Source organism: Sturnira hondurensis, unplaced genomic scaffold (assembly GCF_014824575.4).
Source record: "Sturnira hondurensis isolate 20B ecotype Veracruz unplaced genomic scaffold, ASM1482457v3 Scaffold0009223, whole genome shotgun sequence".
Lineage (NCBI taxonomy): Eukaryota > Metazoa > Chordata > Mammalia > Chiroptera > Phyllostomidae > Sturnira > Sturnira hondurensis.
Window position 1 is genome coordinate 1,628,615 of NW_028081854.1, and position 26,930 is coordinate 1,655,544.

At 40.8% G+C, this 26,930-nt stretch overlaps 1 protein-coding gene across 1 annotated transcript in view; it reads left to right on the top strand.

Annotated features, from left to right (window-relative positions):
• The window catches only part of LOC118994267 (dynein heavy chain 3, axonemal-like), a 66,430-nt gene that overhangs the window by 28,039 nt on the left and 11,461 nt on the right, over positions 1-26,930 (top strand). The window contains exons 12-16 of the mRNA XM_037056893.1: positions 468-666; positions 3,476-5,617; positions 10,132-10,357; positions 23,663-23,907; positions 25,293-25,409. Of these exons, the coding sequence (XP_036912788.1) occupies positions 468-666; positions 3,476-5,617; positions 10,132-10,357; positions 23,663-23,907; positions 25,293-25,409 (2,929 nt within the window). The remainder of the gene's footprint in view (positions 1-467; positions 667-3,475; positions 5,618-10,131; positions 10,358-23,662; positions 23,908-25,292; positions 25,410-26,930) is intronic.

Here is a 26,930-nt window from a genome sequence, read left to right on the forward strand (position 1 = left end):
CCCCAAGCTTTACTCCATCCCTGATTTTATCCTTTCCTATCACTGAACTGCAATACATCTGGACTCTCACGTCATCTCTGACCTTCCCCTATTCCTCACACCTTATTGTTCCCTAAACTTGCCCTGATTCTTTTTCCATCTGTCACTCACCCTTAAGCTTCATTCTTCATCTCTTAACCCATCCTTGATCAATGGGTGTGAAGTCACCTACTGCATATATCTCTTGGAAATTAGTTTTAGAAAACAAGGACTTTATTATTTCTTTTAAGATCATAAACAAGGTAAATTCTTATATGTCCGAGACATCCAAGCTGCAGCCCCTAAGGTCATTCAGGCCTTCCTGTGCACAGAGCTCCAAATTGGGGCAGCTTCCTGGAAGAATGGACATAAGGATGATGCCTCTGCCCACTTCCCCAGCTTTCTCAAGGCACTGGCATTCACCCCTTTTGTCTCTGTGCTGCCCACAGAACGAATGTGAGGGAGACCTGGCAGAGGCAATGCCAGCATTGGAGGCTGCACTGGCTGCACTCGATACCCTGAACCCTGCGGACATCTCACTGGTGAAGTCAATGCAGAATCCCCCAGGCCCTGTCAAGCTGGTCATGGAGAGCATCTGTGTCATGAAAGGGCTGAGACCAGAGAGGAAGCCGGACCCCAGTGGCAGTGGTAACCCCCTTCAGCCCCACCCCCCAGAGAACTACATGGCTGATCTTCCCTGGCAGGAAGGGTGCCCAAGTCCCTGACCTCCACCCCACTCTAGGCCTACAGGCAAATCCCTGGAATCTTAGAGAAAATTAGAAAGGCACCGGGATGTGCATAAGGACCAAAGAGCTCTCTTGAGTTTCTTCACCATCTCCTCTCCTCTCAATAAGTCGGGAAAATGCAGGTATCTGAGTCAAGGCCCCTGCCTACAAATCACTACTAAAATGAAGGTCATGGAAACAAAGGGGCTGATGTAGAGGAAGCACACAGAGTAGTGTGTGAGTCAGAGGGAGAGAAATAGAAACAGCTAGAGAAAGATAGACAGACAGAGAGATAACCAAAGAAAGAAAGAATGAGACAGAGAAAGAGCAACAGAGACTTATACTGAGAAGGAAATGGAGAGCCAGATACCTATATGCATACACACTTGTGCATGCACATAGACACATGCATGCACATAGGCACATGAACAGACATGCACATGCATGGGTGTGTTCATGTGTGTGCATGCACATGCATTGCAGGCAGACATGCATGTCTGCACACATGCACGAAAACACAAAGATATACTGAACAGAGAGATCAGGAGAGAAAGAAAGAAATTAGAAGGGAGAGAGAGACAGAGGGACACACACAGAGAGAAAATCAGGAGGGAGAGACCTATGCACATAGTGATAGAGAAACAGGAGAAAGATATGAAGGGGTGTGGAGAGAAACAGACAAAAACAGAGAAACAAAGGCTGACAGTGAGAGAGAAAGGGAGACAGACCAAGAGATACAAAGACATAGAGATACACAAACATAAAGCGAGTGGGAAGAAGAGAGAGACAGAGCTAAAGATACACCAGAGAGAAAGAGAGGTGAGGTGTGGTGGAACATGAGCTAATAGGGAATAAGTCATAGGAGAGAGATGAAGCAGAGGGAGGCAGAGGCAGAATTGGGGTGGGAGAAGGGAGACAAGATTTCTGGGAAGAAAGGAATAGAGGAGGGAGGAAAGCTCCTTATGTAATTGAGCCTAGAAGCATTAATAGGTGACTATTCAATCTTCTTAAAAATCTGAATTAGATGTAGAATCTTGTATCAAGATAGGTGTATTGGAACTGAACAAGAATTTTGGCTTCTGCTTCCTACTGGTTCGAATTCCCTCCTCCCTGGCTGCTTTCAGACCAAAAACCACATGAAGAAGATTCAGAATGGATTGGGAATGGACAAAAAGTGTGAACTTGACAGGAAAATCCTTTAGGGGAGTAGCTGAGGTGTGTTAAGTGGGTCTGAGCAGGGGTGAGCCAGCCAGCACTTCTCTACTCTGGCCATACCTACAATCACTTGAGATCATAAAGAATTCTTGAGTCCTGTGCTCTCTGCTCTCCCTCTCCTAGAGATCCTTATTCCAGTGGCCTGGGACATTTCTGAGCATTAATTAGTCTTTTTTAAAACACCTAGGTTGTTTGAAGGTGCAGCCAGGGTTGAAAAATGGTACACAAATCATGGCCAGATCCCAAGAGTTAGGTCCCTTCTTGGTTCATTGATAATCCTCACAGGACCCATCATTTGCCTTTCTAGTTCAAAAATAAAGCAAATCGTGTATATTATTCACTTAACCTGCAGAACTTAGCCAGTATATTGGGATACAACAAAAGAGCAATTGATTTGTTTTGGGCATCTTGAATTTAAATGAAGGAGACCATTTTCCTGAAGATAAACAAAACACCTTCATAGGAAATATTTGTTTGACTTCTCTGTTTGCATTAAGAACAGGACACTTTTGGCCTGTTTTACTTAATATTGTATCTCAAGTACTTGTTTCTTGTTGCAAGAGGCAGCTTATCAATGTATCTCTCACACATCAATGTTTTTAAAAAATTCAAAATACTTGCCTATAGCTCCTTTGCCCTCTCCATCTATGACTGGAATAAGGGCCAACATTCATTCAACACATACTTATTGATAACTGAATTTCATGTACTTTATCAGAGTATAGTAAACACAGCAGGAGCTCACAGCTTTAAGGGAGAGGCCAACAGTAAAAGTAAACCAAAAAAATCAGATTGCAATAAATGCTATAAAGGGAATGGATGTTTTGGCAGTTGAGATGGAACAAATTTGGGGGGAGCTACAGAGGGGCCCACCTTAATGAGGGACATCTAGGGAAACCTCTCTGTGGAGGGGTGGCTTTAAAAATGAGCCTAAACTCTGGTCAGGAGCCAGTGAGATGCCATTTCCAGCTCATGGTAAGGAAGCACTTTGGGTCATAAAGGAGTTGAAGGAAGTTCCTTCATGACTGAAGTCCAGCAAGCAGGCAAAGAGGAGGTGGGTAAGGTCGGTAGGCCTCCCAAACCATGGTGAGGAGTTCAGATTTTTCTTTTTTTAATTTAGGTTTTATATTTTTAAAGCAGCTTTAGGTTCACATGAAAGAGATGTCCCATATTCCCCTGCCCCCACACATGCACAGCCTCCCCCATTACCAATATCCCCCACCACAGTGGTATATCTGTTATAATTGTTGACCGTACAATAATACATTGTAATCACCCAAAGTCCATATTTACATGACATTCTGTTCTTGGTGTTGTACATTCCATGGATTTGGAGAAATATATGATATATGTCTATCATTACAGTATTATACAGAGTATTTTCTCTGCCCTTAAAGTCCTCTGTAGGAGTTACATTTTTTTTTTTTATCAGATCTGAGCACTAGTTACTGCAAGGCTTTAAGTCTCAACTAGAAAGTCTTAATAATAGTCTTGTCTCTGTTTCTCATCCCAAACAGGTAAAATGATAGAAGATTACTGGGGAGTATCAAGAAAGATTCTTGGAGATCTGAAATTCTTAGAGAGTCTTAAGGCATATGACAAAGACAACATCCCCCTAGTGATCATGAAACGGATCCGAGAGAGGTTTATTGACCACCCAGATTTCCAGCCAGCTGCCATTAAAAATGTTTCATCTGCCTGTGAGGGTCTGTGTAAGTGGGTGAGGGCGATGGAAGTGTATGACCGCGTGGCCAAAGTAGTAGCTCCGAAGCGGGAGCGGCTAAAGGAAGCTGAGGGCAAGCTGGACACACAGATGCAGAAACTGAACCAGAAGCAAGCAGAGCTGAAGCTGGTGGAAGACCGCCTCCAGGCCCTGAATGATGACTTTGAAGAGATGAATACCAAGAAAAGGACCTTAGAAAAAAACATCAATATCTGCTCCCAAAAGCTGATCAGGGCAGAAAAGCTGATCAGTGGTCTTGGAGGAGAAAAGGACCGATGGACAGAAGCGGCCCGGCAGCTGGGGATCCGCTACAATAATCTGACAGGGGATATGTTATTGTCCTCAGGGACCGTGGCTTACCTGGGGGCCTTTACCGTGGATTATCGGGCCAAGTGCCAAAAGAAGTGGTTGGCCCAATGTAATGATAAGCACATCCCCAGCTCCAGTGACTTCAGTCTCAGCAACACATTAGGGGATCCCATAAAAATCCGTGCCTGGAAGATCGCTGGGCTGCCAGTCGACTCCTTCTCCATTGACAATGGCATCATTGTGTCTAATTCCAGACGCTGGACCTTGATAATTGACCCCCAGGGGCAGGCCAATAAGTGGATCAAGAACATGGAGAAAGTGAATAGTCTGTCAGTCACCAGGTTTTCAGATGCCAACTATGTGAGAACGCTGGAAAACGCTCTGCAGTTTGGCACCCCTGTCTTACTAGAAAACGTTGGAGAAGAGCTGGATGCCTTTATTGAACCCATCTTGCTTAAGTCCACGTTCAAACAGCAAGGGGTTGAGTACATGAGACTAGGAGAAAACATCATCGAATATTCCAAGGATTTTAAGTTATACATCACCACCCGTTTGAGAAACCCACATTACATCCCTGAAGTCGCTGTGAAAGTCTGCCTCCTCAACTTCATGATCACTCCCTTAGGTCTCCAAGATCAACTCCTTGGTATTGTAGCTGCCAAGGAGAAGCCAGAACTGGAAGACAAAAAGAACAAGTTGATTGTAGAAAGTGCCAAGAACAAGAAGCAGCTAAAAGAAATTGAAGATAAGATCTTGGAGGTCCTCTCCTTGTCAGAGGGCAACATCCTTGAGGATGAGACAGCCATCAAAGTTTTGTCCTCCTCCAAAGAACTGTCTGAAGAAATCTCCGAGAAACAAGAAGTTGCTTCAGTGACAGAAACACAGATTGATGAGACTCGGATGGGCTACAAGCCAGTGGCTATCCACTCTGCTACAATCTTCTTTTGTATCTCTGACCTGGCCAACATTGAGCCAATGTACCAGTACTCCCTGACATGGTTCATAAACCTCTACGTGCACTCATTGGCCCACAGCAGGAAGAGTGAAGAGCTGGAGCTGCGCATTGAGTACATCATTGAGTATTTCACCTTCAGTATCTACAACAATGTCTGCCGCTCTCTATTTGAGAAGGACAAGCTGCTTTTCTCCCTCCTTTTGACCATTGGCATCCTGAAAGAGAAAAAACAAATTAACGAAGAAGTTTGGTACTTTCTTCTAACTGGGGGCATTGCCTTGGACAACCCCTTCCCCAATCCAGTTACTGAATGGCTGTCTGAAAAGGCATGGGCAGAAGTGGTTCGTGCATCCACGTTGCCAAAACTGAAAGGCTTCATGGAACATTTTGAACAGAATGCTAACGAATGGAAGCTCATCTATGATTCGGTCTGGCCTCATGAAGAGAAGTTCCCTGGATCTTGGAACTTCCTTCAGGGGTTGGAGAGGATGGTGATCCTCCGATGTCTGCGGCCTGACAAGATGATTCCAGCCATTCGAGAGTTCATTGCTGAGCACATGGGCAACATGTACACTGAAGCCCCCACATTTGACCTCCAGGGTTCCTACAATGACTCCAGTTGTTGTACACCACTGATTTTTGTGTTGTCTCCTGGTGCAGATCCAATGGCAGGTAAGGGTCAAAATGTTGTGTGAAGGACATAAAGAGCCCAGAACATGAATGAATGACAAATAGCATGTCCCTTGTAGCAGGAGTTTCTAATTCAGATGACTTCGAAGGCTGAGCAGTTAATAGGCTAAGATGGGTTTGGGCTACTAAAGAATTTTTTCCCACCAAAATGAGTCAACTGCTAGTCAATGCCCATGATTTTGCCATCATCTGTGTGCAATATCATCTAATTTTTCAAGAGAGACAAGAAATACAGAAATCACCCATTTTTTACATCTTGATAATTCATTCATATTTTTCTTAAAAATTAAATGAAGACCAAGCTGGGGCTAGATTTAGTCTGGCTGCTAGTTTGTCACCTGTGTCTTAAGTCATTTTTTCCTATCATTTCTCTCAGCTAGGCTCTTCTCTCTTCTTTTAATTTTTTAATTTTTGAATAATTAATACTGTGAGTAATAATAAAAAAATAATGCCCAAAAGTATAGGACTGTGGCTCAACCAGGGCTATTTTGCCCCCTCAAGGGACATTTGACAAAGTAGGGAACTACTTTTGTTGTCACAACTAGGGGGTACTACTGACATCTAGTAGATAGGGGCAAAGGATGTTGCTAAACATCCCACAATACATAAGACAGCCCCCACAACAAAGGATTATTCAGCCCAGAATGTCAGTAGTGCTGAGGTTGGGAACTTCTCATACAGAGTGAAAGGTACATCTTCTCCTAATGTTCCCAGATGTAACTACTATTACTAGTTTGTGTATCTTTCCAGAAATTGTTTATACTTATTAAAGGGTATGAGTTGTTGACAGAAATAGATTAGTTTTCTGTTGTGTTGGAATATCTCAAAGCTTTACTTTTCTCTATTGCTGAATGAAGAAGGAGTACCAGAAATGCAAATGACAAGGTTGATGTGTTCTCCTGTGAAAGCTGAGGAGTTTGACACATATCCTGACCCAGATAGAAAGCCAGCACCCTGCCCCTAAAAGGAAGTCAGAGGAGGCAGCTGATATGAATTGGTACCCTTTCCAGGTTTCTATGCCAAAATGTTATTGCTGAAGATCAATTTATGACCCCTATGTTGTACCTTTGCTTTTTTTCTATATGTCCTTTATGTGGCAGATTTAAGTAAGAGAAAGTAGCAGAAACCAGGAAAGGTAAAGAATACAAATGGGGGAAAGGTCAGAATTTGGTCTGTGAATTGATGGTGTGCTGGCAGAGGACGGGACACACATCCAAAGGTGAACAACAGCATATTCCTTTCCCCTGTACTAGAGGCTCGATCAGATTCAGCATGAATAACTTCTCAGGAAACTCCACAGATCAGGAGGGACACACTGTCTGGTTGTCCTTATTTTTCTGATTAAGATAGATCAATGGACTCAAGCATTGTCCACCTGACCCAACTTCTGACTCCTCCAACACCTCCCTAATAAAGTTTCCCATCAGCCTTTCACTTAATGTAACAGTTCTCAGTCTTCGCTTCATGTGGGAATCACCTGGAGAGTTTAAAGAAAAATCTCCATGCCCAGACCATGCACCTGACCAATTAAATTAAAATCTTTGTAAGACCCAGGCATTGTGTTTTATAAAGATTTTCAGGTAATTCCAATGTCCATCCAATATTGGAACAACTGACCTAATGGTTTTAGCGGCCTTAGAAAATCATTACCTAGATCCATTATTTCATTAGAGACTGCAAAATGGTGATATTTTAATCCTATCATTCTTTCCACATTTATTAGCTGAAACTCTCCTATAAAGAATTTTTTAAAAATGTTTTCCTTTGTCAATTCTGAATATACTTTGAAAAGAACAAGCTGAAAAGATGCTTGGTTCATTTTCTTTATCTATCAGCTTTCTGAATAATGAGTTTGAGCCCTATTAACTTCCAAAGTTAGTTAAGCAATAAGATATTTTTTGGTTCCATTGTGAATCCATGAATTTTAACACACCAGATATTTCAAATATGGTGGTATTTTAATCTACTGCCATCAGTGTTCTTTTTGATGTTCAAATTATTCAATCACTGGCCTGTGGGAGCACCTTCATGCCTATATCCTTTTTGTATAACCCCAGTAGTTTTTAATTTTTGATAGCTTCCTTGGTATAGAGAGTCCATATGTCCCAGGCTCACCTTGTACAAACATTTCTTCAAGGAACTCCAGTTCTCTTAGCAGCTCATGGTATTTGGAGGCCACTACCAGGGTGCTGGGGTGCCCATTACTACTGGATGGATCCTTATTGCCAGACTATACTGATTCTCTTTTTTATCCTCACGTGAGGACATGCTTATTGATTTTAGAGAGGGGGGAAGGAAGGGAGAAAGAGAGAGACAAACAAACATATGCAAAAGAGAAATATTGATCTCAGTTAACTCTCATACACATCCCATTTGGGGACCGAAGCCACAACCTGGCCATGTGCCCTGACCAGGGACCAAACCCGCAACTTTTCTGTTTAAAGGATGACACGCAACCAACTGATCCACACTGGCCAGGGTCACTGATTCTCTCTCTGTCTGTATCTAACCTGCTGTTTTAATCAATCATTGCTTTGAGCTTTTGATTTCAGTAACAATGTTTTTCACTTCTCAAAGTTTTATTTGTTTTACCTTAAATCTATGTATTTTTTCATAGTACTCTGAATTTTATCATCTCTATGCTCCTTCTTTAATGATTTTTTAGATGTGTTTTTTATGCTCTTTTTCAGAGGCTATATTAATCTGCTAGAGCTTCCACAACAAATAACAAAGGCCGGTGGCTTAAACAACAGAAATGTATTTTCTCCCAATTCCAGAGATTAGAAGTACAAATTTAAGGTGTTGGCAGGGTTGATGTCTTCTGAGGCCTCTCTCCTTGGCTTGTTCACAGCTAGCTTCTTTCTGTCTTTTCACATAGTCTCAATAAGTGTCCTAATCTCCTTTTCTTATAAGGTGTTCTTATGACACCAGTCATATTGGATGAGGACATACCCTAATGACCTCATTTTAATTTAACTCCCTCTTTAAAGACCCTATCTACAAATATAGTCACATTCTGAGGTCCTGGAAATTAGGACTTCAAGATATAGATTTGGAGGGATCAGAGTTCAGCTCACGACAGAGACCATATGTATAATCTTTGGGTCCTCCTGTTTGTTGTATGTGCTGACTATCCCTAATAGTGATGTATTTTCTCGTTTACTTGGTAATTTTTTATTGTGAATTGACAATCAGAAAGCTTGTGCTATTTTATGAGAATGTCAAATACCTTAGGATTAGGAGTGCCTTAACAGGACAATTTTACATATGCAAACAACAGTGCCACAAGGGTTTCAAGTTCTGGATCACTTTTATAAGGGAAAGTTCTCAGTTTAGTAATCCTACACACAGGTAAAGCCATACCCCTCACTGCATTTGGCATAAGCTGGATATTGATTTCTCACTGGAGAATTTTCAATTTTTTCCATTCAGGCTACAAGCTTTCCATCCAGGATGGACAAGCTTTCACATTACTTCAGTGACCAGATTTCTGGCCTTCTCAACATAAAGGTGCAGTCCTTTGAGAATCCTAACTTTATTTTTTAAAAGTCTTAGTTCCAGAATCCCATCTCTTTTGAGTGCAAAGTTGTTATACCCATCTCCCACAGACAAACTCCAACCTTCAAGCTGGTTAAATAACATGATATTTTACCAATGGGGAAATACTATGTAACCATGAAAAAGAATAAGGCCTTTACAAATGTACTGATGTGGAAAATTCTAACTGAAAAAGGGTAAATGTAGAATTTTATAATTCATGTAAGTACAAGAGCATGTATGCATGATTTAAATGCATAAAATATCTCTGGTAGAATTGACAAAACCTAGTAACACTGCTGCCTCTGAGAGAGAGAAAAGTGAAAGAGACTTGCTTGAAATTTCACTATACAAACACTCTTTTTCCTAGTAAAATAAATTTCTAAAAACCAGTCCCCACTTCTTTGGTTCTGAGCTCACCTCTCTAATTTTGATTTCCCTCTTTATTTTTGGCACATGGGAATTTCTTTTTCTTTCAAACTATGATTTTTTTTCAGTTTGTAAAAAATTTTTAAAGATTTTATTTATTTATCTTTAGATGGGAAGGGAAGGAGAGAAGGAGAGAAATATCAATGTATGGTTGCCTCTCATGAGTCCCCTGCTGGGAACTGGCCTGCAACCCAGGCATGTGCCTTGACTGGGAATCGAACCACGATCATGTGGTTCACAGGCCCGTACTCAATCCACTGAGCTACACCAGCCAGGGTAGTTTGTGAAATTTTTTTAATCAAGACTATCTGTGCATTCAGAGCAAAAGAGGAATCAATAGTATCTGCATTCTTTATCTTACCAGAAGTCTAAATCTTCCCCAGAGACTTGCTTGTTTTGTAATTAACAGAAGCCAGTGAGTCTTTCTGAGTCCAGAATTTTAATGTAACCCCTCCTTTTGTGATGTTATTGTTAATGTGGTCTTAGCTGGCTTCTTCTCTTTTAAAAGACCCTTTTCTTCCTGGTCCCAGGCTTGCTGAAGTTTGCTGAAGATCTTGGCATGGGAGGTGCCAAAATACAGATCATATCCCTTGGCCAAGGCCAAGGCTCTATTGCAGCCAAAATGATCAACACTGCCATCAGAGAAGGCACCTGGGTGGTCTTACAAAACTGCCATCTGGCCACAAGCTGGATGCCTCCACTGGAGAAGATCTGTGAAGAGGTGATTGTTCCTGAGAGCACCAACATCAGATTCAGGTGAGATGCTACCCCACCTCTGCTTGTCTCTGTGCCCCAGCTGGAGCCCCAGACAATATGTTGGTGGCAGGGAAAGCAAAGACAAATAAGACACAGTTATGCCCTTAAGCAGTGTGGGGTCAATACATGGCTCTCCCACTACCCATGATGAGGACTGGCCAGGGTGTCCCTGGCCAAAAGAAATGTGTATTGTTTTGGGAATGGATCGTAACTCCCTCCTTATCTCCTTTTGGGAGCGGCTTCTTGCCCTGTGACTGACTGTTCCTTGACCTTTTTCTTCTGCACCTCCACACTGATGCAGTGTAGCTTTGGGCCACACAGGTTTGTGCAACCTGGACCTGTGCTGCCTTTTTCTAGGACACCTTATAATGAGCCTCAGACTGGAGGAGGTGCAGTCTCTCTTGCACTGACCTGCCACTGCTGTCAGTGCACTCCACTGTAATGTGAGTAATAAACAGCATGTCTACATCAGCTAGTCTATCAGGTGGTTTTTCATGGAACATCATGAACACTTAAGTGGCTCCTTGGTTTGGGGCTCCTGTGTTATAGGAGCTCTCAGTCTAGCAGAAGGCAGCACATAGGTGGATAATGCTCATGTTCTAAGAAGCATGGAGCACAGAAAAGGAAAGGACAAGTTGGGGAGACCTGGAGAAATGACATTTACCTGAGGTTTTGAAAGATTGTACGAGTTTGCCAGGAAGGACATTCCACCAAAGGGGTCAGCATTTGCAAAAGCAAAGATGCATATTAAGGAAACACTGAGAAGTTATTCTGTGATTGTGGGGCACATTCTGTGAGTTGTTGAGGGTATGTGATAGGAAATATGTCTGGGAAGATATATTAAATATCAGCAAATCTGATTAAAAAAACTAATTTCTTACTGGTGCTGCAGCCTCAACAGTGTGCCTGCCCCTATGGCCACAATGGTCATGCTGCCTGCCTTGGCCACCTCAGCCTCAGCCGAGCTCCCACCTCTGACACTGGGACCGCAGCTAGTCCCCTGCACCCCCACCTCAGCAGTGGAGGCCAGGGCATGCCCTAATGGCCACTTAAGTGGTGGGTGCCCACCCTGCCACTGCAGCCATAGTGGTGCCCCCTCCCCCACTCCTTGGGACTGACTGGCAAGGAAGACATAGGAGGTGTACCCCTGCAGAGAAGAGCAGCAAGACTCAGGAAGTTACCAGTCCCCAGAAAGACTTGATGTAGCGGGGGAGCTCAAATACCCTGAAGAGACTTTGAGAGTGCCTAGCACCTAGGACAGAAAAGAGCAAGAGGGTGGTGTGTGAGTTGCCCCTAATTGATAGACCTCAAGAACAGCACAACTGGTGGACTGAAAGCATAGGTTTGGTGCAGAAGGGCCCTGGGGGCCCAACAGCAAACTGAGGAACTGGGCTGGAGGCTGGGCAACTGTGAAGAGTACAGCCCAGACCTGGCTCCAATCCTCACAAAACCATAGGAAGGCAGGTAAGTAAAATCCAACCCTTCCAGACTGCTACAGCCAGGAAAACCAGCAGAACTAACTTTGCCAGTTTAAAGTGAGCAGGAGGCTTTAAATATGTGTGTGTGTGTGTGTGTGTGTGTGTGTGTATACATACATATTTATTTATTTTTATATTAGGTTTTTAAATTTTTTTAAAGTTTTTTATTGCATTTTTAAATTATGTTATTGATTATCCTTTTAAAGTTGTCCCATTTCCTCCCTTCATTCCCCTCCACCCTGCGCACCCCCTCCCCCACCATTCCCTCCCTTTAGTTCATGTCCTTCTGTCATAAGTTCTTTAGTTTCTACATTTCCCACACTACTCTTGCCCTTCCCCTGTCTATTTTCTCCCCACCATCTATGCTACTTATTCTCCTGTACCTTCTTTCCCCTCCCCCCCCATTCCCCTGTTGCTAACCCTCCATGTGATCTCCATTTCTGTGGCTCCACTCCTGATCTAGCTGTCCACTTAGTTTGCTTTTTTGGGGTGTGGTTGTTAATAACTGTGAGTTTGCTGTGCTTTCACTGTTTAGATTTTTTATCTTCTTTTTCCTAGATAAATCCCTTTAACATTTCATATAGTAAGGGCTTGGTGATGATGAATTCCTTGAACTTGACCTTATCTGAAAAGCACTTTATCTGCCCTTCCATTCTAAATGAAAGCTTTGCTGGATAGAGCAATCTTGGATGTAGGTCTTTGACTTTCATGACTTGGAATACTTCTTTCCAGCCCCTTCTTGCCTATAAGGTCTCTTTTGAGAAATCAGCTGACAGTCTGATGGGAACTCCTTTGTAGGTGACTGTCCCCTTATCTCTTGCTGCTTCTAGGATTCTCTCCTTCATTTTAATCTTGGCTAATGTAATTCTGATGTGCCTTGGTGTGTTCCTCCTTGGGTCGGACTTCTTTGGGACTCTCTGAGCTTCCTGAACTCCCTGGAAGTCTATTTCCTTTGCCAGACTGGGGAAGTTCTTCTTTATTATTTCTTCAAATAAGTTTTCCACTTGTTGCTCTTCCTCTCCCCCTTCTGGTACCCCTATAATTCTGATGTTGGAATGTTTAAAGATGTCCTGGAGGTTCCTAAACCTCTCATTTTTTTTTGAATTCTTGTTTCTTTATTCTTTTCTGTTTGGTCATTTTTTCTTCCTTCTGGACCAGTCCCTTGAGTGGTCAATCAAACCACATGATCGCGGTTCGATTCCCAGTCAGGGCACATGCCCGGGTGGCAGGCCAGTTACCAGCAAGGGACTCACGAGAGGCAACCATACATTGATATTTCTCTCCTTCTCTCCTTTCCTTCCCCTCTAAAGATAAATAAATAAAATCTTTAAAAATTTTTCACCCACTGAAAAGTCTGTGAGTCCCAGACTCACAAAGTCCCAGTTTCCTTCCCATCATTATTGGTGCCCTGTACATTTTCCTTCATTTCACTTAGTGTACCCTTCATTTTTTCATCTAATTTGCGACCAAAATCAACCAGTTCAGTGAGCCTCCAGATCACCAGTATTTTGAACCATGCATCTGATAGGTTGGCTATCTCTTGGTTGCTTAAAATTATTGGCTCTGGGGCTTTGATCTGTTCTGTTTGAGCCATAATGTTTTGGTCTGTTCCCACCTGTTATGTATGAGGGGCGGAGCCTTAGATATTCACCAGGGTGGGGCAACCTATGTTGCTGGGTTATCATGCGCTGTATGTGAGGGTGGGTCAGTAAGGGAACAATGGCCCTTGCTCTGCTCTCTCTCAGATTTCGGTCCTCTCTGCTGCTTCCCACAAGCAAATCGGGCTCTTCTGGTGCTGGTTCTGGGGTAAGTGGGCTTGTGTACCTTCTAGGACCGTGTGGGTCTCTCCAACGAACTCTCCTGTGAGGCTGGGAGACTCTCCCAGCACCACAACCCCCCAAAGTTTTTCCAATCGGTGCCTTTAGGCTTTATTTCCTGTTGCTGGGCCCCTGGGTTGCGTGGTCTCTCACTGCCCTTTTTTTTGCCTGGTTTATCTGTGCAGGAATGTGTGTCTGCAATCAGCAAACTACTTTGCACACCTGGTTTCATTCCCACACCTGGTTCTGCTAACCACTGCCTCTTCCTGCCAGGACCCCTCTCCACTGGCCACCGACTCTACCCCTCTTATTGGTCTGGATGAATGGTTCATTGTTGTTGGACTTCAGTACAGTTCAATTTTCTGTGTGTTCTGATTGTATTTTTGTTTCTAAATCTTTGTTGTCCTTAAATTTGGTTGTGCGAGGAGGTACAGCATTTCCACCTATGCCTCCATCTTGGCCAAAAGTCCCTCTCTATATATTTTTTTTTATTTTACTGCTCTTTTCCCCCAAGTGAGACAATAAGACCTAGAGCTGTGAAAGAACCAGAGTCAGACCCAAAGAGGGATTACAAGGCTAATCTCAAGAATTGAGAAACTGAGTCAAATTTCACTTTGTTATTCCAGAGAATTTGCAAGTTATTATTTATGTTATTATTTATTTGTATTATTATTTTTCATGATTCTTACCTCTTTTATTTTTTAGTATTTTTTTTACTTTATCTTTTTTCTGTTTAGTTTTCTTCATTTTATTTGTCTGCTTAATTGCACTGTTTTACTGATTTTTCTTGTTCTCTCATAGTGTATTTTTAAATTTCCTTCTTTTACTTCATTTGTGTTCCAATAGCACACTAACTACTCTAGGTCCTATACTTCCCACTCCAGTTATTCAGATCACATAGATTCTGTCATATGATTGTTGCTCCATTACTATTGTAAATAATTGCTGTTTCATACAACTGTTAATATTACACAGCATCCCTCCAGGATCTTACCACATTTCACTGTCTTCCAGGAACTTTATTACTATTGTGGTTAACTCTAGTCTCTCCCATAGTACACCTATTTTCTATCATTTATTCTCACTATATCTCATAATCTGACCTCCCACAAACTCTCTGTTTCCTAGATTCAACTCACAATCTTTCCCCCCTCTAACAAGAGTCTTATTTTTTTTCCACCCTTTCTAAAAAGTGGATGGTTGGGTGAAATATCACACTTAACACTATACTTATCCAAAGGATCTCCTATCTCTTCTCTTTGGGTTGGTACTTTAAATCCCTTAGAATACACTCCTGCTATCTTAATCCATTTTGCCTTCCCTCTCCAACTGATCACATAAAAGAGTAGGTGGGAGTTGTGATCATCAATATACGTGCTGGAAGGTAGAACCCATCAACAAAGGAACAATGAATAGATAATAAAGAAAGATGGTAAAGGAGTGAGTGGAAGCCACACTAACCTCCACCCAGGACCAATCTGGAATTACAACTAAATAATGGAGAAATTACTTAGAACAGACAACTGAACAATAGTGAGAGAGAGGGCTCAAAACCTTGGACAGACACAAGAACCACCTTTGACACAAGCTGTTCGCACCTGAGCAGCAGCATACAAGATGTGATGGGTGAAGCGACCCTCAGTTAACCAACTGGAGGGAAGGACCCACCAAAGGAAGACCCAACAACAATCAAAACCCAAATATATACATAGAGCTAACATAAACGACAGCCCAAGACCAACAAGCTCATGAGATCAAGGAGAATGCACCACTGACTCTTACAGGTCTCCTAGCATAGAAGTTCACACCACAAACCCAGGGAGTCAAAACAGCAAGTCAACTATCAGACACTGAGTTCAAAGCAATTGTAAGGAAGCTCAATGAACTCACTGAGAATTACCAAAAACTGCAGGGAAACTATGATGAACTCACTGAAAACTATATCAACATGAAAAATGAAATAAAATCTATCAACAAGGGCCAAGAGGAAATGAAGAATACAATTTCTGAATTGAAGAACACAGTAGAAGGAATCAAAAGCAGGCTAGATGAACCAGGGGATTAGTGAGCTGGAGGACAAGGAAGAAAGAAACACCCAGATAGAGCAAGAAAAGGAAAAAAGACTCAGAAAAAACAATGAGTTAAGGGAACTAAAGGACAACATGGAATGTAATAATATCCATATAATAGGGATATCAGAAGGTGAAGAAGAAGAGCAAGGGATAGAAAACCTATTTGAAAAATTAATGATGGAAAAATTCTTAATGACAGAAAAAAGTCATACAAATCCAGGAAACACAAGGAGTCCCAGTCAAAAGGAACCCAATGAGGCCCACTTCAAGACACATCATAATTAAAATAACAAAATTCCAAGACAAAGAGAGGATCTTAAAAGCAGCAAAGGAGAAACAGGAAGTAACATATCAGGGAGCCCCCAAAAGACTAGCAGCTGACTTCTCAATGGAAATGCTCCAGTCCAAAAGGGATTGACAAGAAATATTCCAATGAAAAGTAAAGGCCAGCATCCAAGGTTACTCTATCCAGCAAGGCTCTCAATTAAAATGGAAGGCCAAATAAGGAGCTTCCCAGACAAAGGATGCCTCAAAGAATACACATCTTCCAAACCAGCTCTGCAAAATATTCTAAAGGGTCTGCTTTAAGAAAAGGCGGGGTGGGGCGGGGGGGAGAGAAGCCCTGGCTAGTGTGGCTCAGTGAATTGAATGCCAGACTGCAAAGGAAAGAAAAGGGAATGAAGAGTGAGAAAGAGAGAGGAATGCAGGTACAAAAGAAGTAAAATGGCAATGAATAAGTACCTATGAATAATAAACATAAATGGATTAAATGTTCCAATCAAAAGACATGGAAGAGCTGAATAGATAAGAAAACGTGACCCATACATATGCTGCCTACAAGAGACCCACCTCAGAAGAAAAGACCAACACAGGCTGAAAGTGAAGGGCTAGAAAGAAATATTACAAGTAAATAGGGAAAAAAATAAGCTGGGATAGCAATACTCATATCAGACAAAATAGACTTTTTAAAAAGGGCCATAAAAAGAGACCCAGAAGGTCACTTCATAATACTCAAGGGAAGAATCCATCAAGATGACATAGACACTGTTAATATATATGCACGCAACATAAGAGCACTGCAATATATAAGGAAAATCTTGGAGGACTTCAGGAAAGATGTTGACAGCAACACAATTAGAGTAGGGACATTTAACTCCCCACTGTCAAAAATAGATATATCTTCCAAACAAAATATCAACAAAGATATTGAGGCATTGAACAATGACCTAGATCAAGTGTATTTAACTGGTATATCTAGAACCTTTCACTCCAAAGAAGCAAAATACACATTCTTTTCAAATGCACATGAAACAGTTCGAAAGATAGACCACATGATAGGACACAACAAAAGCCTCAACAAATTCAAGAAAATTGAAATCATATCAAGCATTGTCTCCAACCACAAGGGACTGAAGCTAGAAACCAATCTCAAGAAAAAAATTCAAAAACATTCAAACTCATGGAGATTGAATTGTATGCTATTAAACAATGAATTGGTCAAGAATGAGATCAAGGAAGAAGTCAAAAATTTCTGGAAAAAAATGAAAATGAACTCACAACAATCCAAAACTTATGGGACACTGAAGACAGTCGTGAGAGGGAAGTTCACAGTGATACAGGGAAGAGTTTACGGGAATGATTATAACAACAAGGGGAGGAAACAGGGGAAAGAGTGGGGGAGGGCTAGGGTGGTGGGGAGGTGTGGGAGGAAAAGGCAGAAAACTGCTTGAACAACAGTTTAAAATGTTAAAAAATAAAAAATGAAAGATTTCAAATAAATAAACTACCCTACACCTAAAAGAACTGGAGAAACAATAACAAAGACAGCCCACAGCAAGTAGAGAGAAGGAAATACCAAGATAAGAGCAGAATTACATGAAACAGAAACTAAAATCCCAAGGGTCAATAAATCTAGGAACTGGTTTTTTTAAAAGATAAATAAAATCAACAAGCCTTCAAGCAGACTCATCAAGAAAAAAAGGGAGAGAACCCAAATAAAAATTATAACAGGAAAAAAAAGAAATGCAAGAGGAGAGATCACAATAGAAACCACAGAAGTATAAAGAACTGTAAGAAATTACTATAAGGGACTACATGCCAAGAAATTTGAAAACCTAGGTGAAATGGACAAATTTCTAGAAAAATATAATTTACTAAAACTCAGTGAAGAAGTACAAAGCCTGAACAGACCAATAACAGCTGGTGAAATTGATGCAGTAATAAAAATAATTCACAACACACAAAAGCCCTGGGCTAGATGGTTTCACAGGAGAATTTTACAAAGCATTTAAGGAAGACCTAACCCCTATCCTTCACGGATTATTCCAAAAAATCCAAGAAGATGGAAGATGCCCAAACTCTTTTTATGAAGCCTGCATCATCCTAATCCCAAAACCAGATAAAGACATAACAAAGAAAGAAAACTACAGGCAAATATCACTGATGAACATAGATGTTAAAATTCTCAACAAAATGTTGACAAACCACATCCAGCAATACGTTAAAAAGATCATACACCATGATCAAGTGGAATTCATCCCAGGGATGCAAGTATGGTACAATATTGGCAAATCTATAAATAGAATAAATCACATAAACAAAAGTAAAGACAAAAGTCACATGATCGTATCAATAGATGTGGAAAAAGCATTTTATAAGTTACAGCACCCATTTATGACAAAAGCACTCAGCAAAGTGGGAATACAGGGAACATTCCTCAACATAATAAAGGCCATATACAAGAAACCTACAGCCAACATCATGCTCAGTGGGCAAAAACTAAGTGCTTACCAAAACTAAAAGCTTAGTTTAAAAACTAAGATCAGTAACAGAGCAGACAAGGATGTCCGCTTTCACCACTCCTATTCAACATAGTATTGGAAGTCCTAGCCACAGCAATCAGATGAAAGAAAGGGAGAGGCAGAGAGAGAGAGAGAGAGAGAGAGAACCCAAATTGGAAAGGACATAGCAAAACTCTCATTGTTTGCAGATGACATCATAGTGTACATAGAAATTCCTGTAGACTCCACCAAAAAGCTATTTGACCTAATAAGTGAATTTGGCAAAAGAGCAAATCACAAGTCAATACTCAGTAATCAAAGGCATTTTTGTACACCAGCAATGAAATATCAGAAACAAACATCAGGGGGAAAAATCCCATTTGCTATAGCAACAAGAAGAATAAAGTACCTAGGAGTAAACCTAACCAAGGAGGTAAAAGACCTGTGCTCAGAAAAGTACACAATACTGAAGAAAGAAATTAAGGAAGACACAAACACATGAAACCATGTACCATCTTCATAGATTGGAAGAATTAACATCATCAAAATGTCCATACTACCCAAAGCAATTTATAGTTTCAACACAATTTCTATTAAAGTACCAATGCCATATTTCACAGACATAGAACAAAGACTTAAAAAATTTATATGCAACCATAAATGACCCTGAATAGCTGCAGCAATGTTGTGAAAGAAAAACAAGGTAGGAGGGATCGCAATACCTGATACCAAACTGTATTACAAGGCCACTGTAATAAAAAAAAAAAAAAGCCTGGTACTGGCCTAATAACAGACACATCAATCAATGGAATAGAACAGAGAGCCCAGAAATAAACCCTAGTCTCTATGACCAATTAATATTTGACAAATGAGGCAGCAGCAGAAAATGGAGTAAAAATAGCCTCTTCAACAAATGGTGTTGGGGGAGCTGGACAGCTACATGCAAAACAATGAACCTCAATCACCAACTTGCATCATAAACAAAAATAAATTCAAAGTGGATAAAAGACTTAAATATAAACCATTTTACCACAAAATTCCTAGAGGAAAACATAGGCAGGAAAATCTCAGATATTCTATGGAGCAATATTTTCACTGATATGTCCCCTAGAGCAAGGATCATAAAGGAAAGAATAAATGGAATCGCATCAAAATAAAAATCTGCATGGATAAAAAAGACAGCATTAAAATGAAAAGAGAACGAACTGTATGGGAAAACATATTTGCCAATGATACCTTGGACCAGGGTTTGATCTCCAAAATATGTACAGAACTCACAGGACTCCACTCCAGGAAGACAACCCAATTAAAAAATGGGCAAAAGACCTGAACAGACACTTCTCCATGGAGGACATATAGATGTCCCAGAGACATATGAAAAGATATTCAGTATCACTAGCCATCAGAGAGATGTAAATTAAAACCACAGTGACAAGCCACTTCACATATGTCAGAATGGCCATAATAAACATATCAACAAACAAGTGTTGGAGAGGTTGTAGAGAAAAGGGAACTCTAGTGCACTGTTGGTGGGAATGCAGACTGGTGCAGTCACTGTGGAAAACAGTATGGAATTTCCTCAGAAAACAAAAAATGGAACTTCCTTTTGACCTGGCAGTTCCACTGCTGATATTATCTTCTAAGAAACCTGAAACACCAATCTATTAGAACCTATCACCCCAATATTCACAACAGCACAATTTATAATAGCCAAGTGCTGGAAGCAACCTAAGTGCCCACCACTAAATGTTTTGATCAAAAAACTTTGGGACATTTAGCCCTGGCTGGTGTAGCTGGTGTCGTATCATATGACAAATACCATATGATCTCACCTTTGAGTGGAATCTAATCAACAAAACAAACAAGCAAGCAAAATATAACCAGAGACATTGAAATTAAGAACAATCTGACAGTAACAGAGGGGAGGTGGGAGGGGCTAATAGGGGGAAAGAGGGGAAGGGTTTTCAGGAACAACTATACATGGACAAAACCAAGAGGGTGTGGAATCAGGGGAAGAAGGTGGCAATGGCTGAGGTGGGGAGGAAGTGGTCAGGGGTAAGTACAGACAACTGTACTTGAAAAACAATAAAATATTTCAAATAAATAAGTAACAATTTCTCTTCAAAAGTATCTCACCTGTAGTCTAGGCACCTTTGTCCTTTCTCTAGCCTATATTTCTGTGGCTCCATGCAATTTTAATCAACATTGAAAACAGCTGTTTGTTTGGGGTTTTTGTGTGTGTGAGCTTTAAAGCCTAGTAACTGGGACTTGGGTTTTGTATTTGCAGATTGATGAGATGAACTAGACAGACTTCAAAGCCCCTTTTAACGTAAATGTTCAGTGATTCTCTTATTCCAGGCAGGGATCAGCCAACAATGGCCGGTGGGTCAAATCTAGTCTACTGCTTGTTTTTTCATAGCTTGTAAGGTAAGAATAATTTTCACATTTTGAATAAAATCAAAAGAAGAATATTTTGTGACACATGAAAAGTATATGTAATTGAAATTTCATTGTCCATAAATAAAGTTTTATTGAAATACAGCCATGCTCACATATATTATCTCTGACTGCTTTCATGCTACAGGTAATTGTGACAGAAACCACATGGCCTGCAAAGGCTTTTACACATTTACCATTTGATCCTTTATAGGAAAAGTTTGTCAACTCTTGCTCAAGCCAACAAAGCTTGGTGGGATTTTCCATTTTAGTTATGTCTGCCTGAAAATAGGATAGTGTTTGTTGAATATTTACAAAGCCAGATTAGGCTACAGTTGGTTCTATGAATGCAAGACTCAGGTAAGATTCATGTGAGAGTTTGGGGGATCCCCTAGTTTCAAGAATTCTGTTTAATTTGGGATGGTGAGTTGACCCACTGACCATCAATGACACACACAATAAAGGAAAAATTACTCATGCTGACCTTTAAGGTCTTCTATAATATGGTCCTAACCCAAAAGTCATAAACTTAAATGCTTTCAGTAGCCAGTATATAACATAAATGAGTAAGGAGGACTAGACACAAGAAATACTCTACTTTTCACAGCACAATAGAACCATCTTGGGCAGTCAGCCTCAGAGGTGGATACAGTAGGGAGTGGGGGTGGGGACTTCAGTGAACTAGAGGCACATGCTGTGTGGAGGAAAGCAGTCACTGCTTAATACCAGCTACTGTGCCATGCACAGATGCAGGCCTCTGGTGATCAGCCTTTCTGATTATCTTAAAGAGAGAAAGAAATCTAGAATTTTCAAAGAAAGTCCTAGAGTTTTAAAAGTTGGCAACTACTTCAAAAATATGTTACAGTCTTGTGTTGATTTTCATGGTGTGAGCTAAACATTACCAGTTTATGGCCTCTTCTTTCCCCTCTGAGTCCTGTGACTGGACCATAACAGATGGTCCACAAAGCCTTCCCACATCCTGCCCCTCTCTCTTCCCTGTGGTTGCTCAGCCTGTATCCTGTGTTTTTAATGACCGTCCATCCCCAAATCCACCTGTTGGAAACCTCTCTGATGTCCAGCAAAACACACCTGCAAACAAAAACCTGCAAAAATGAAAGAAATCAGGATTCCATGGTGTGCATGTACCTTGAGCTTGGGTAGGAAACACAAATGAATAAAAACCTGGAAGAAAATATGCCAAAATGTTACCTCTAAAATTATAGTTTTTTCTTCTACATAGTTTTACATATGAGGGGGACCCCCCCCCAAATGGAATTATCTTCTGGAAGGCAGGCCCCCTGCAGTCTTCCCCTGCTAGGTAAGTGTTTTAGAAACCCATCTGTATCAGTGTATTGGCTGGCATTGCTGTGAGAGGCTGTACTCAGCTTCACCAATTTTTTTTGAAGACTCTTTTGATGCATTTGTCCAATTCATGATTGATGATTTAAGGGTGCACCTGCCCACACCACACTGAATGTTCAGCAGTTTTTGACCAAAAAATGGCATGAAAACCTAATCCCTACTCTCCATATTCACCCAATCATGCCCCAAGCAACCATTTTTTGTTTCCCCAAGTGAAAAAAGTCCCCCAGAGGAAACGTTTTTGCCATTGTGGAAGAGGTGAAACAAAAAAACTACAGAAGCACTAAAAGACATCAAAATCAATGAGTTCAAAAACTATTTTGAGCAGTGGTAAAAATGTTTCCATAGGTGTACTGCATCAAATGGAGAGTACTTTGAATGTGACTGAAGTTTAAACATGTAAGAATAAATACATGATTTTTAAAAATTAATTTCTTTTTTTGGAGGTCCCCCCGCATATGTTCCCATTTTTGTGGGCATAGATGAGCTTTTATATTTTAAAGGAAGAAATCTTCCATATTTTCAAGGCCCCTTTCAAATGCCATTTCCTCTATGACTAGAGGTCAGCAAACTTTTTCTGTAAAGAATTAGATAGTAAATATTTTAGACTTTGTGAGCCATATCATCTCTGTTGCAAATAGTCAACTCTGCATCAAAGCAGCCTTAAATAATATGTAAATGAAGGGGTATAGAAAAGTTCCCATAAAACTTTATTTACAAAAACAGGCCCTAGCTTTTATAAATAAAAACAGGCCCTGGATTCAACTCCCTGGCCATAGTTTGCAAAATTCTCTTCCCAATCAAAATCTCCTCTTCCCATGAATCCCAATAGCCTATTACTTCCCTTCTTCCTGATGGTCTTGGTTTTATAATGCCTATACTATAACATTCCATTTGTTTATCTTTTCTCCCTTGCCTGGCCCTATTTTCTCTCCTAGCAGCAAGGCTGTAAGTATCAGGAAGCTGGAATCAATGATTTGATCACTTCTGCCTTTTCTGGGGTGTGGTGTACAGTACTTGACCAGTCCAGCAGGGGAGAATGGGTGTGGGGATTAACAGCAGCTTTAAAGTCTGAGGGCACTGAGTTCACATTATCAGTTCAGCTGTTTCTATTGGTATGTACTTGAAAAACCTACTTGACATCTCCAAGCTCCATTTCCTCAATGATAAATGGGGGTAGCAAACCTCTTTACAGAGAGTATCTATAAGGACAAAAGGAAATAAAGGGGCATATTAAATTCTTAGCATGGGGTTTGGCATCTAGCAGTGCTTAATAAATGGTAGCTGTTATTTTTTGTTATTGTTTTTTCAATTCGAGTTATTGCATTACTCTAAGTAGTTGGGTCTGTTGTTCTTCCAGACTCTGGCTAACCAGCTATCCATCAGAGCAGTTTCCCATCAGCATCCTCCAGAATGGGATCAAAATGACCAATGAGCCTCCTAAAGGGCTCCGGGCCAACCTTTTGCGCTCCTACCTCAATGACCCCATCTCGGACCCTGTGTTCTTCCAAAGCTGCACAAAGGCAGTGATGTGGCAAAAGCTGTTGTTTGGCCTTTGTTTCTTCCATGCTATTGTTCAAGAGAGGAGAAATTTTGGACCACTGGGTAAGAGATGACAGCACACCTGAGTTGCCTGGGGAAGGTCACAGACAGGTACACATGTTTTAATTTAATAAATCTGGCAACCTATAACCAGGTTAGTGTCACTCTCAAGAAAAGAGATGTTGCTTCTCAATCAGAGGGCCCCTAATTATTGAAGTAATGTGAGAATGAAAAATTGTAAACCCTTCCCTTTGGCATGTATTTGCTATCTTAGGCACAATGGCCATTCTCCATGGAGTTGTCATCAGGTAATTTACAATATTTTAGGTAGCTCTCTTTATATCTACATAACAGTGAAAGAAATATAGCTGGGACACATTTGTCTGTACTTCTTTCTGAAAAGAAAAAAATTTTTTTATCTTACCAGTCCACAGCCTAACTTAACTAAATACTAACCTAATATTTGGGTTGCACCAGATCAACAAACTGCTAAAAACAAATCCTATGACACTGTGAATTAAGGTTGAATTTCTCAGCCATGGTTGTCTTTGATTCTGTTCAACAGCCTTGAAATGACCCACTACACAGTATTTTCAACTGTTCTTTTCAGATAAGGAGGCAAATTGCCTCTTGGTGATTCTCTCTGAGCATCCTCTTCCTTTACTTCTACCTACACACCCTAGCCCAGTTAGCTGCCCAAACCAAGACAGCCAAGGAGGATGCTTCTGCTGTATCTGCCTTTCACTTCCAGGTCCTCTCACAACCACTATCCCACACCGTGCCAGATCTCCAGACATCCATAAAACAGCTGGGCTTGCAACCAACTGCCCAGTTGTGTTTTGTTTGACAGAACACAAATTTTACTACTTTATTGTTTTATTATTTTTAATTTGGATGTGAATGTTTAGGAGGACATGAAAGGTCTCTGTTGAGCACAGATCCTATCAAACCCTGCTTACCTATTGTCAGGCCCAGTTCACACACTTATCTTACTGTCCAACCCCTTGAGCATTTGTCATTATACCCTTGGAAATATAAGTGGTAGTTTTGTCAAGGCTGGCCATGCAGTCCTCTCATGGGCACCAGGAGGGGAGTCTCAAAGCTAATTTAGTTTGGCAGCCCAGTCATAGATGCTGTTCTGTAACTATGCCTTTGTGTTATTTTTGGACCTCTGCATTACCACAGTATTTTAGCCTGGATGAATAATTCTCATTTCACAAATCCCAGGGTGCTAACATATCCCTTAACAAATGGAGAGATCCATAAGGAAATTGATTCTAGAATGGATCTTTTCTCAAGCCAGATGGTTCACACGTTGGCAGTAATTATATATGTGTGGCTGAAAGAGGCTCTTGACTCATTTTGATGTCTAACTCCACCAGCTCATGTCTGAGTGGAAATTAAGAGCCTCAGCCCTGAAGCCTCTTCTTCTTCTCTGGCTCATGCAGGTTGGAATATTCCTTATGAATTCAACGAATCTGACCTGAGGATTAGTATGAGGCAGATCCAAATGTTTCTGAATGACTACAAGGAGGTGCCATTTGATGCTCTGACCTACCTGACAGGTATTTATGGGAGGAGCCTTCACAGCTATGCACCTCCCCTATCCACCTTCCTGTTCCTTTGCTCTCATCTCCATTCATTGATTCACTCATGCATTCTTTCAGCATACACTGAGCTCTTACTAAAGCTGTTAACATGCTACATACTATTTTTAAAAAAGAAAGAAAAGAAAAAAGCACTAACCAGTGTGGCTCAGTTGGTTGAGCATCGCCTTGCAAAGTGAAAGATCACCAGTTCAATTCCAGGTCAGGGCATGTGCCTGGACTGCGCGTTTCATCCTCTGTCAGGGCATGTACTAGAAGCAACCAATCAATTTCTCTTTCACATCAATGTTTCTCTCCCTCTCTTTCTCCTTCCCTTCTCCTCCCTCTAAAAAAATAAATATAATCTTAAATAAAAAAATTAAGATATAATTTCTACTCTCAAATGGTTCACAGAGAGAAAAATATGTTTTTAAATGAAAAGACAGTGATAAGTTCAACAAGAGAAACACTTATAAAGGAGAAAGGCCACCCAGTGATTAAGTCTCATTTATGGGGCAGGAGATGATCACAGAAAACCTCCTAAAGGCATAAAGATAGATTTCTCAGGGATGAGTAGGAATTTTATGAGTGAAAGAAGAAAGGCATATATAGTCAGTGGGATGAGGAAAGAGTATCCCCAGCGGGTCCCTGAGATAAAAACTTGCTGTTTTGTGTTTAAAAAAATGCAATCAACACAATCCAATCAGCAACCTTTTATTAGTCACCTAGTATATAATATGGAAGGATGTAGATATATAAAAGTTGGTTTTATCTTCAAGAATAAAATAGTGATGTGCTAAATGAATGGAATGCCATGGCCAAAGTTCAAATGTAGCTCAATGGGAAAAGTCTACATCTTTAAGACCACAGATAAATTTCTTCCTCAGCTCCCTATGTTAAACAGTTTGAATTCTTTCCCCAGTGATATGGCAGGCACTTTATACACACTGTTGACGTAAGAAATGTACAAACCTGTACAGGCCTGTAGATTCTTTTATAAGCATTTATTTGAGCCAAATAGAATGCCTGGAAGCAAGATCTCAACAGACTGAGGAAAATGCTTTCCAGAATGACACTTTGCAGCATCTTTTATGCATTTGATATTAAGAAGGGAATGAGAGGAAGATTACATGGAGGTAGGAGAAGCAAGGTGAGAATCAGATTACAAAATACTTAAGATTATGTGCTGTCTTGAGGGTGGTTTCCCTTGAGGGGTCTGAAAAGAAGCATTTCAACACGTGCTAATCTAGATGCATAGAAACAATGGACAAGAGTTGTTTAGAGCAAAGATACAACTTTTATTAAAGAAGTTACATGCCTGTGGTATGACTACAAGCCATGGCCCGCCCAGTTTGGAATTTATTATCAGATCATCTGTGAGGTTACATCCTGTAGAAGGAACCCTTTCTCTCCACAGCAGATGAGCACATTTAGGTCTCACAGCAATCTATGAGCTCCATGTTAACTCATTTTACAACTGATGAGACTGAGGCTGAAAAG